The 12488-nt window shown below is 40.2% G+C and overlaps 1 protein-coding gene across 10 annotated transcripts in view; it reads left to right on the top strand.

The window, feature by feature from the left end:
- Nucleotides 1–12196, top strand: part of USP54 (ubiquitin specific peptidase 54) — a 97832-nt gene extending 85636 nt beyond the window's left edge. For 9 of the 10 annotated variants that reach the window (XM_039554421.1, XM_039554423.1, XM_010412172.3 and 6 more), the window contains 5 exons: nt 1194–2647; nt 4992–5110; nt 6241–6381; nt 7857–8043; nt 8763–12196. In XM_039554421.1, the coding sequence (XP_039410355.1) occupies nt 1194–2647; nt 4992–5110; nt 6241–6381; nt 7857–8043; nt 8763–9421 (2560 nt within the window). In that variant the 3' untranslated portion in view covers nt 9422–12196. The remainder of the gene's footprint in view (nt 1–1193; nt 2648–4991; nt 5111–6240; nt 6382–7856; nt 8044–8762) is intronic. The other variant, XM_019292895.3, reaches the window with a different exon arrangement.
- The last annotated feature ends 292 nt before the right edge of the window (nt 12197–12488 follow it).

The following is a 12488-nucleotide window of genomic DNA, read 5'->3' as shown; positions in this document are numbered from 1 at the left end:
GTCCATTATATCCTCTCTTACAGGAGAAATGCAGAGCTCAAATTAGGCATTTTTGCAGATTCTAAGAAAATGAAAGTGCCTTTCTTAACTAATTTTGCTAATGCTAAACTCGTTCACTGCTGCTCTGTGAAAAGAGCATTACTTTTGCAAAAAGTTATATCCAACCAAACGTTAATATTTCAGCCAATGAAAAAGAAACCGTATTCATAGCCAGAGTTCTGTACTCCAGCTTTGATGTAAATAACATTGCAGACAGTACGAAGTTTGCAATTCCTGACAGATAATGTTGTATTGCTACACACATCAACTAGGTCTTCATGGTAACTTTCCTTCCATGCATCTCAAGGAGGAACCAAAGCAGTGATCTTACATCTCTTTAAGTTTTCTGCTGGAGCTGATGTAGCCTGTCATTTTCTCATAGGCAGTGGACTTAGTACTGTTAGTTCTGTCTGTATATTAAAATGCTAACTAAATGCAGAAAAATGCCAGGGATGTGTATGACCCAAAAATATAATTGTCTTGCATTGGTACATAAAAGAATGAACATTATTTTCTAGAAGTATGCTCAGGATACAAATTATTTCAGAATAATAGTTATGTATTTAGCTTGAACTTAATTTAACGTTTTGGATAAGTATCTTGAAAAATGAGAATATAAAGATGATAAAGAGAAAAAGTTCAACCTGTGTTCCTTCCATTTGTCAAGTCATTCTTCATGAAGTTGCCTGGAGAGAGGGGACTGTACAGAAATACTGTCAGTTCATGTTCAGATCACAGACATGTCCAAAGTATTTTAGAAGATATCTAAGATGTTACTGTTGAAAACAGTTATTACATTTTATATAAATGCTATTTTTACTCTTTTTACAGTTATTCCTACTCACATACTCAGTCTGCTGATTGAAATGCCTGTGGTGCTGTACAAGAATACTTCATATAGAGCCTAATTGTAAATTGCAATTGTAAATTGCAAAATACTCTTAAAAGTATGAAATGGATTCAGTTAGAGTAGGAAAACAAAGTTAGAAGCAAAGGACTAGCATGTATGTCTCTAGTGAATTAATGCAAAGTCTTCATCAGAATACAGTGAGCAAAGTGTGTTGAGCTGTATGTCACCTCGTGCAAGGTCTGTACCCTAGGAATAAATGTAAGCAATGGCTACTGCTAATCATTTACTCTTCTGTGTGTTTTAGTGAACAGACTGGCCCGCTCCAAGTACTGCTGAGCCAGGAGCTACCACTGGAACCCAACAAAGAAGTGGAATTTGGGTCCAGTTCTTTCTTCCACCCACCTGCTTCCTGCCATGAATTGCACTCATCATTATATCCAGAGTCTTCCTCCTTGCCCCCCTCTGAAAGCAGTCCATCCAACAGGATCTCTCCAAACTTCCAGTCTGCTTCTGCTGATTTTCATGACCAAGTTCCCTCTTTTCCCTATAGGCAAGGGTTGACAGAGAGGTCTGCAAGAACTGAGAATGATGCCCACAATAGTGGGGAATTTGCTGACACGACAGCCACAGGGCCAAAAGACTATAGGGATTGCTGCAGTAGCAGCAGGTTAGAAGAGGTTCATAACATAATGCCTATTCTCACACCTCACTTCAAATCCAAGGCTAACACAATAAACTCTGTGTCTTTGCCTACACTGTTTCCCTGTCCACATCCACCACAAGCTGCATCTCCTGAAAGGGACAGCCAGCACAGTCCTTGTTCCAAACTTGCAAGCTCTCCCGTGCGGCCCAACGTTGATCATTTAGGGGCCTATCATGCAGTGACCTCTGCAACTTCATCCCCTACACAGCAGTGCTCCTCGGATCCTTTGCAGAAAAATAAGTACTCCAGAGCAAACAGCCAGGAGATGTTATTACCCTCACAGGGTGAATATGGCACAGCAGACGGTTGTAAATCTGAGGCTTTTAGTACAAAGGGACATGTTCGCTCCTTGGCAGAGCAGTTTCAGAAAATGCATGCAGTCTCCCAGAGAAAAGGTACTCATGAAAAAGACTGGATTACTGCAGTGTGTCAGGATGAGAAGTCTCCAAAGTTAACACAAAAATCTTTCATCAGCCGTTCATCTTCTGGTTACGGACAGCTACTCCATCAAAACCAAGAAAACAAAAACCAGTCTTCTGAAAAATTACACTCAGCTGTGGATATTAGGGACGGGGTAGTTTCTTTGAAGGGTTTTAGTGCCCAACATGTTGCTTCTATGAGTTTTTGTTCTCACAGTGAAGAACTGTGTAGAAGAGGTGGACAGACTATAGCAGACCCTGCACCCTATGTGGAAAGGCACTGTCATGATGGAGGAATGAAAGAGGTGGATGATGGAGCTGCTAGTAGCATGGTTGCCTCTATGCCTGTGGACCATTGGGTGAATAATGTTACTAGGTATTACAGTTCTCAGAAGGCTAATAAGAATACTGAATGGCTTCCTGTACCTGGGAGGAGTCCACTCCTTTCTGATCAGAGAGCAGTTGGAGATGACTTGAGCAGGATCCCAGTACATCTGCATCCACAGTGGAATCAAGACACAGAACAGGAGCTCTCAGAACTGGAATCCCTCTATCAGACTAGTCTGCAGGCATCTCAGGCCACTAGGCCTTTCTTGGGAAGACAGGACAGTGCTAGGTATCCATTTGACCAATCAGGTAAGAATGATGCAGTTATTTTTCTTGGTTGACCTGCCTATGTACTCCAATATAGGTGAAGATGCATTTTCCAGTTGATTTAGTTAAACGGGCATTAATTTGTGCACAGATGCAGAAAAATTCAGGTTGTAGACTCTGAAAACATTCCAGCTAACTAGAGAAAGCAGTGTGATAGCACTGCCTGGGGTGGCTGCAGAGTAGCTGTTGATCTTGGCAAAAGGAGAGCAACATCTGTTAAGAGTAACATAGAAATAGTTGATCCTGTTTTCAAGGAGGGAGCTAGCTGCTTATGTCAGGCTAATGAATTTTGCTGTTTGAAAGTCTTACATCACCTCTGGAATTTATTAAACTCTTTCTATGCCTGATGTTAATATTCTCCACATTGGTGAATTTTTACTGATTATATTGTAATTGAGAATTTAGTCTGTAACTGGTTGAGGGGAATAACTTTTAAAAGTGTTTCCAGATCTGAGAGTTTTGCTAAGGACTACCTGCTTTAAGTTCTGGAAAATTACTTGTGAAAGCAGCACTGAGGGTACATGAACTGCACTAAGATCCATGAGACCTTGTGGATTAGTTGGTGCTGAAAGAAAATGAACAGATTCTGTCAGTGAGGACATCCAGCTGTTGCTGGAGACATTCAACTGGAGTCTCATGACAGCAGTCCGGTTCCACTTAAGCTGATCTAATCTCCTGCCTGAGATAGGGCAACCTTGTTTCTCTGCTTCACAAGTGAAGGAAATTTCTTTATAATCTGCGTCATAGCATTAAAGCGATGAATTTTCTGGTTAAATATAAGGCAGCCTGAAATTGGATGGGTACCAAAGTGACACAGATATAGCTATACACATACGATATATATATATATATATTGCAATGCATACACGAGACAGGTTTTCCCCTGCCCTGCACCCGTGGAGGTGGAACCTCCATCACTCCTGACAATGTCAGACCTGGCTGTGATCAGAGTGAGTACTGCCATAAAGTCTTGAATGGGGTTCTGTTCAACAGCTTGAGTTTTCTCTGAACTCTCATGTCTTGCAGTCCACTCACAGACCAGTTAAGACATCGAAATGTGGCCATTTACCATTTGTTGTCCTTTTGGTTTGCTTTCAGAGTTAGGCAGGATCTGATCTCAGAACTTTGCAGATACTCTCTTGTATGGGCTTGAATCAGAAGGTCTTACATGTTCCAACTGATTTTGGAAGTTCTTTCTGGAAATCTACCAGGATAAAGCCCAGTTGCTTTAGTATTGGCTGGAGTTTCAGAGTTCTGTCATCAAATGACTCATTTCTTAGGCTGACTTTCTTGTGTATTTTCCCACCACATGTATGAGGGATGTGGGATACAGATACTCTTCTCAAGTGAAGTTTATATTTGAGATCTTCTCATTTGCTGTAACTTTCTGGTTTTTCTTCCTAAGTTCTGCAAATTCTGTATAAAACTGAAAAGTTTGAACCAGTGCATCTACTGTGATGAACTGGATGAAAATCACCTGAGTTAGGTCTAGGACTGCTCTTTCTTTCTTTTAACTTGCATTACCTATTCATTTGCAAATGCTGTTGAAACTTTGACCCATTATCAACTGGTTTTGTCAGATCTTTGCATTCTGAATCATGGTGAAAATGCCTCTGTTTCATTAGAGGGACTTTACAGCAGAGTTAAAGCCAAGACTTGTTTCTCTGAATGCAACCACCTCAATGCAGAAAAGGTGTTGTTATCAGCATATCACCTTTCTTCCTTTATAGAGGAACTCCCTGTGACCAGTTTAATTAGGACATTGATCTGTCTATTCCATGAGAAATTTTAGGATTGTAATTGATGGATGGGGATTGCACTGAAGTGAAGTAATTGTAGCAATCCTAGTTAAAAATAACACCTTTAACTATTTAACCAGCACAACAAATGGCTGAGAAACTAGCATTGAATGGGAAGGAGCAGGTGAATGTGTGGGGATCCTGAGGCTGACTTGTTTAGCCCAAGTTACATTAGGTAACTTCCTTCTAGTGGCTGATTTTCTGTCTCTTTGAGCCCTCTAAACAATCTCACCTCTGTATCAGGCAAGTCTTGGTGTGCAGTTAAATCATTTAAATCTTAAATAGTTCAATTAACTGCTCCCCTGAAGCCTGCAGAAGGGCCAGGGAAGTAGGCATAGTATCCTGATAGACTGTCTCCCCTTGAAATGTTGGGTGTTAGCTGATATATTAATGTTCCAAGGGTCTCTGACTTCTTGTTCTGTGTGTATAGTCCCTCTGTCTTTGCTGGAGTCAGACCTAAGATAGTCAGAAATGTGTCATAACATGCAATCAGGTGTTGAATTTAATCATAGTGTTTTCCTTCCCAGTCTCTGTGAACCTGAGTGTGAGGAAGCTGCCTGCTACAGCTGGCATGGGTCTGTCGAAAACCCCAACAGCAGAGATCGAGCGCAGTCTGTGTGGATCCACTGTCTCTTCTGTCTCCAAGGTGACATTTTGTTACTTAAGATATACTAGAGGGGGAAGGGCTCGGCCTGTGCAAGAAAGCATTTACAGTGGGACAAGTGAAACACATTATGAAAAAGGTACTGGGGTCGTTGATATTAATATTAGAGAGAATTTCAAGTGCAGTCTAGCACAGGATTAACTAACTAAAATATGAGTGACTCATGCTACGTGCAGCTTACGTGCAGTCAAATGATCTAAATCCTGGCTTGGAGGAACACACCGTTGAAAACTTTAAGATCTAGCCTCTTTGAACTTAGTGACATGAATTCCCTTGCATCACAACTGATGATAACTGCTTCTTAATTTTACCATGTGCAGGGGCACAAGTTTCATTTTTTTTCACTGTCACTACATATTTTTAAGGTGGGTGATAATTTGGTATTTGCTACAGTTCATAGTTAGTCACCTCAGAGTGGGAGAACATTCTTTTTCTTTTTTTCCTGGGAAGACACTGTTTAAATAACTGGCAGTTACATATCAATGCCTGTATGTGAAGATGTGAAAGTATTTTCAAGGGGAAATGACATTTCCTGTAGTATCTCTGTACTTGTTAAAGGGAGTTCCAAGTCTGTTCCTCTATGGAACAAAGGAAAGGAAAGATGGAATAAACATTTCCCTTGCTAGAATAAGATTAGCCAGCTTCCAGCATTCATCAAATAATCCTAGATTTTTTTTTTTTTTTTTGGTATGAGAAGACAGTAGTACTTTATCTTAAGATGACTGTCAGCTGTAGCCATGATTATCTCTCCAGGGGCAGTGATGCCTGTAGCAGCAGTCAGTCCTTCAGGTAGATCTGTCCCACTAGAGACATTTTGTCCTGGCTTTAGACACTTATAAAAGAACGACTCTCATTTAGACAAATCAATCTGTGTATATTTACTAATGGAAGAAAAACTATAAGGAATAATATTTTTAATCAGCAGATCCAAACAGACCCATTTATCTTAAGTTTTCAAAGCAGTACCTGAGTGAAGGATTTCAAGAAAGAAAAGATCACTAAATATCACTGAAGTATGCTCCATTATATTTCTATTCATCTGTTCCCTGTAATTATTGTACAAAATTGATATTATGAAGAACCTTGTCTGAAATACGTGATGTTGTTTGCAGGTCACATATACCAGAGAACATAGCAGGGAACCAGAAGAGGAGGAAATATACAGTGCAGAGAATTTCCGTCGCATTGCTCGCAGTCTCAGTGGGACAGTTGTCTCAAACAGAGAAGAGACCTTGGTCTCTTCTCACAGTTTTGTAAGTAGAATGATGTGCAGCTTTCCAATGAGCTGTCATCTGTGTGTAGGGTTGCTGTTTTCTCTGTCTGCATTTAGTAGTTAACAAATGAGACAGAAGACAACTCAATAATAAGCCATGATAAAAGCCTGTCTTTTTTGTTCTCTCTTTGGAAGAAGAATGAACTTTTGTATAAGTAACAAAGCCATTTTCCTCATGTCATTGCAGAGTAGTGGCTGCTGCAGCTGGTAGGCGTGTCAGCTACATTACTTGCTAGTATGCAGAAACAACCAGTATAAACATTTTTTTTTCAGTTGACTTACTTTCAAGAAAGCTTCTCATACACCTATAATTAAAAACAAAAAAACCCCCACCAGTACCAAAATGAAAGTTTCTGCTCTCTTGTGAGTTTATTAAGCAAGTAGCATTTTTAGAGAGTAAAAGTAAACATTAAAGGGGAGTCAGTTCAAGACTTGGTGCATAACATGCAGACAGTTAAATACAGAAAATAACTAAAAGTAAGGAAATTGATCTTTTCTTCGTCCTCTCTGTTAAGTAGTCTTAGATGCAATTTAAAAGTGTCAGAAAAACAGTACCAATGTTTAGCAACATATAATGTCAAGTTTTGGCTTGGACTGAATTTTTTGCACACTGTACTTAAACTTTTATTTGAAACCAGCTGTGTAATAGGTATAGAAGAGTCTTAGTTGCAGAATCAGTTATTTAGACAGGTCAGTCCAATTGCATCTCTCTGCTGTGTACCATAAACTAAGTATATGTCAACTTTGAAGAGTTTGCTCCTCAGTGTGCTTTAGTTAAGGGCTCTGACACATACCTGGAAGTGCTGGCAGAAGCAATTAAAGACCTTTAGCTGCCCAAGAGCTGCTCTCTCAGCTAATGTTTTTATCTCCACAACACAAGCAGCCAATGGGATGGTTGTCTGTTACTACTCTTCGAGTTAGGCACTGGGCTCAAGTCTGTGATGGTTTGTTATTGATTCCTGCTTTCTGGGGTAGGTATCTCCTAATAGAGGGAAAAGGTATAACACAGATAAATACTTCAGCTGTGACAGGTAAATCTGTTCATAGTCTGAAATCAGAGCTTTCAGTAAAGCCTTCTAGAAAATAGAAAGGAAAAATCAGCAATACTCTGTTTCATGGCTTGTGTAGCGTACCATTTTCAGTGCTGACTGGCCTGACGTTGTTTTGTGTATTCGGTTTGTCAGCCAAACCTCCAGGAGCGGTTTGTGTTTGTTTTGGCTTTTTTTTTCTGGTATAATTCCAGTCTAACGATCTTAAGTAGCCCACCACTTCAGTAAAAGCCTTACTGGATTGATGCAGTTTTTGTCTGTCTTTTTCACGTACAGATGCATGTTTTTGTTCCAGTGACTCATCCCTTTCTTCCTTGGATCAACACCACCTTTGCTTGTTTCAACCCAACTCTGTGTTTACTCATCATTTTATGTTCTGTTCTTCTCCTTTCTCATTTTATAAAAGGAAGCACCAAATACGAGGAAAATGCCAGTGGACACCAGCCACCGTTCTTCCAGCTCCACTTCCCTTCCTTTCCCCCATGATCCTCCTGTATTTCCCTTTGATCCCCAGCACAACCCAAACCAGGTGCAGCACCCACCCCATGATGTACTGATGCCCAGCATGGTGGGCAAGGCACGTAAACTGTCAGGTAATAATCACAGGACTTTTCATCCTTCTTCGTGATCAGAAATATTGCTGAAGTACAGCTCCTCAGTTCTTGTCTTTCATAATGGAGTTTACCATCTGCCTGAATTCCTCCAGAAGTCTGGAAGAACAAATCACATTTCTTCTTCTCTCCCCTTTGGAGTTTTCCTGTGGTTCTGTGCTAAATGTGCATAACCAAAGCCCATAACCTTTATGGAAACTTTATGATGGCTTTATATAAAATCATATCAATATTTTTGTGAGTTATTTTCTTTAATGTAAAAGTAGCAGTAAGACCCACCACCTTGTTGCCATGTATGAGAGTACTTCCACAAGTTACTCATTCCCACAAATCACCCATGTGCCAGTAGAAATAACTACTTCCTGCATGAGAATTACTTTCCCTGTGACAGCATCAAAACCAGTTTGATCTATGAGCCTTGAAATACTTTGTTGGGCTCCTCTATGATGAAACAAGGGGCTAGTAAAGAAATCTGAAATCTGTGACAGCAGCTGCAGTAGGATAAAGAGAGGAAATGCAGTGAGGAAAATGAATGCTGGAAAAGGTACAGGTAGCTTTTATTCAGAATTGCATGTCAGCCAGTAACTGGATGTACTAGTGATTTCATTGTTCTTCTGTCACCTGCTGACCACAGCTGAAAGTTCAGAGAGAATGAAACAAAAATTATAACTAAGCAAACCTTTTTTTAAAATTTATTTCAGGAGATCAGAAGAACATCATCCAGAAACTTCTGGTTGTGCCTGACAGGGGTGAAGCTTTCCAAGGTGAAGACTACCCAGGTGTGGCACTGAGCTATGGGAGTCTCCCTTGTGTACCCAAAGGCACCCTCTCCCAGGGGCAAAAGCCTCGTGTTAATTTGCATTTAGGAGGTGGAGCATCAAGTGTCTCTGGCCATTTGCTGAACACAAGTTACTCTGCCAGGCAAACAGCCACTTTACCAGATAAGCGAACAATGCTCTGGGGGAAACATGCTGGCCAGCCAGGCAAGAGTTTACAGGAAGGCTTCCTCCAGCAGCCTTCACAACATCACATGCATGAATCTCACACCATCGGTTGCAGACTACCAGCCAGCACAGACTACAGCACTTTAAGAATACCACGTGAGCCTTCTTGGGATCCCGGTGCTTCTCAAGGTTGCCCTGTGCCCCCCTCTTGTGTTAAGGCCCCGGGTCCAAGGAGAGTTGATATGCCTCCAGAAGAAGACTGGCGAGAGAACAGCTACACCCCTCAGCCTGGCAGAAGGCGAATGCTGCCAATGCATGTGATGGATGGGACTTTTTCTTCTGCTTCCGAGGCACACAGAAATATGCTGGCTCGAGCAGCAGCAGCTACTGGCACCATGCAAAACAATGGCTGGTGAGATCCCGTCCACTTCATGTGCCCCAGTACACCACTCTGTGAACTATGGTTATTGCCAGAGAGTGGATTGCATGGAGACAGGAAACTCTTTCAATCAGTATCTGTGCCAGTTGTCTTAAAATGTAGCTATACAGTATGTGGACACTAATTGCACTGTATTTTGTTTCTGACACTACTGAACTGCTGTCTGGATGGGGAATCTTAGCTATTCTAGTCCTGGCCTCTCCTAGCAAACAAGTGCTATAGGAATGGTAATTGGCTTACGGGTAAGTTCTGAAGTGTGCACACGTTTTGGAGGAAGATGGCAACTAACAAAAGGACATTTTTAAGGACTCTTTTTCATGAAATGTAGCTTTGGTAAATTCTTCACATAAAGAAACCAATCCTTTTGTTTTCTTCTCCTTCCTCTCTCCTGTTCCTTCCTAGGGGTCCTACTGACCCACCTTCCAGGTTCCAGTAAATCTGCACTTGGCAGGTGGCAGTTAGTAAAGCAAACAGTTTTCAGTGTTCTGAGATCTCATACAGAGATCACAGCTGTAGTTGCTGCAGAGGAAGTGACAGGGAGATATTGTTCATTAGTAAACCCCAATTTTCCCCACTTTAGCAAACTAACAATGCTTCAAACAGAAAAGACTGTTAATGCTGCACGCTTAGCTACACCAATGTAAACACAGAATAAGTTTAACTATTTTAGTGTCAAACATACTTGCTTTTGTAAGTATTTTTCAAATAAATCTATGAAAATAGTTCTATTTACCTGACTGTGTTTGATCTTTCTTTTCTGTTTAGTTTTACTCTTCAGTTGGCTGGGAACTTCTGATTCATTTTCTTACACGTGAACAAACATGAGTAAGTTGTTCATTCTAGTTCATTAACAAAGTTTATGTAATAAAGAGTTAGATTGGAGGATATGCCTAATTTTGATTCAGGACTTGAGGTGTTTCATTACTACTTGGCACTTAAATTTCACCTCATAATGGACAATAATTTAATGTCCTTTGAAAAGTATTTTGAGACTGACATCTTGTTTTAAGGAATACTACATCTATGCAAGATGGTAGTGTATGCAGATATACAGAAAAATCATTAGAAATGATTGGTGGGGTGAGAAGTGTCATTTTAATCACACTTGCACTCCTGCTCCTGCAGACACTTTCAGGTGTGGTGGTTATGAGGTGTTCAGAAGCATGGGGATTCTGTTCCATGCTTGTCCTGGTCCATGATTCTGCTTGGAGCAGAGCTGGAGCTGTGGCAGTGCCAGTGCTGGTGGAAGGGCTGCCCTGCCCTGCCCTGCCCTGCCCTGTTAATTCACAGTGCTCCTCGTAACCTCCGCTCTCTGACCCGAGGGGCTTCGCTCTCATTTCGTGCTTTGCAGCTCAGGGCTTGATGGAATTCCATCAGTTGTTGCTGTTTAGCCTGAGATTGATTCTCATTCATTTCAGTTAGTGTAATTTGTCAGTTTCTTGTTTCTAAATACTCACTATTGTTTCTGTTATTGTTGCAGTCTCCTGTAACTACATTTTACATTTTGGATTATGTTGCACACTTCTTTGTACTTAGCTGCCCCACTAGTAGTGGTTACCAGAAAAAAGCACTCTGTTCTCCCACCCATCTATTCCAAAAAAACCCCTCATGACTTTTGACTTTCTTACATAAAGGTTTTGGCAACCTCATAATGTGAAACTTTCAATAGTACTAATTTTCTAAGTATAAACAAATGGAGTTTATATTTTACTTGAAACAACTGTTTATTCAGGTTTCCCAATAGACACGGAATTGTTAGTGTCTCATGCCGTAGCCACTTCTGTTTTCAGCTTTTTGATACTTTCAGTGGTTGGCGAAAGCTGCAGTAGCCCCAGGATGGAAGTGAGGACATGGATAAGTATTTGACACTTCGCTTGACTGCAACGGTAAAAAATTCAGGTTGCAGACTGAGACTTAATAGTCTTGATAATCTCAAAAAAACAAGCTGCCAAAACAAAGTACAAAGTCATGTCTTCAAAAATCAATATAAAGTATGAAACTCTTGCAACTGAAGACAGCATGGATGCTTAGCTTTATTATGTCCTAGCAACCAGGAAAGAATGGAAGTATACTTGTATAAAGCTCTGCAGAATAATTCTGAGTTGATGCAATTTATTTAAATAATTAGTGGTAACCAGGTGGGTTTTTTTAAGGGACCTGTTGTGTTTATTCTCTTCTAGCTACCAGGTTTCAAAACTTTCTAAAATGTCCTTTGTATATCAGTTGCTTTCTATGAAGTTAACCAGAGGCCTGAAAAGGAAAAGCTGGGTCCATAGCAAGCAGTGTATTAGTGCATCTGAAGACAAACAAACTGAAGTACATTCACCAATATATTTAACATGGGAGAAAACGTGAGACTGGAAAAACACTGTTACTTCAGCTTGTGCCTGCAAATTTTAGTAAGGTCAGTAAGATCAAATTAACTACAAAGTAAATATTACTAACTTGTCTTTTCAGTGATATTTATACTATACAAAAATCAATTACACAGTAGTTTAATAGCTTGTTAAAGTTCACTGTTGCCTATAGGAAGGGTGAGGAGGGGGTTCCCACAGGTATTCAGCAGCTATTTAAAATTCTTAAGAGCTTACAGTTTGTAAGTTTTGATGCAATATAACCTTGTCTTTGTCCCTGGCTGAAGAGTATGTTATTGGATGGAATTAAATGAAAATAATGCCATATACACTTAAATTCGCCTTTTTAAAATAAGTGAATGTCAGTTCTCCTAAAAATAAAATTATTTTTCCCACTATTTCTGTGATCTCTCATTGTGTTTGTAATATGCATTTAGACCTAACTGTGTAGGGAGCAAAAAAAGGCAATAATAAAATGAAAAGTAACTTGGTGTCCTAGCAGTAGCAAAATCCTGTTAATATGATCTTTCTGTGTATGGAAAAGGAACTACTTAGCACAGTTCCTTCTCTTGAAGGGAACCAAGTTTGTACCCGCTGTTTGTGGAAATCATATTCAGACCTGCTGAACAGCTGATGTGCTCAAATGGAGCGTGCAGCACTTGAGAGTTACCCAAAATGTGCTCTGCTTTA

This window comes from Corvus cornix, chromosome 6 (assembly GCF_000738735.6).
Source record: "Corvus cornix cornix isolate S_Up_H32 chromosome 6, ASM73873v5, whole genome shotgun sequence".
NCBI classification, from domain to species: domain Eukaryota; kingdom Metazoa; phylum Chordata; class Aves; order Passeriformes; family Corvidae; genus Corvus; species Corvus cornix.
Note: the sequence above shows the minus strand (reverse complement) of the source record. Positions and strands in the feature narration are given on the sequence as shown.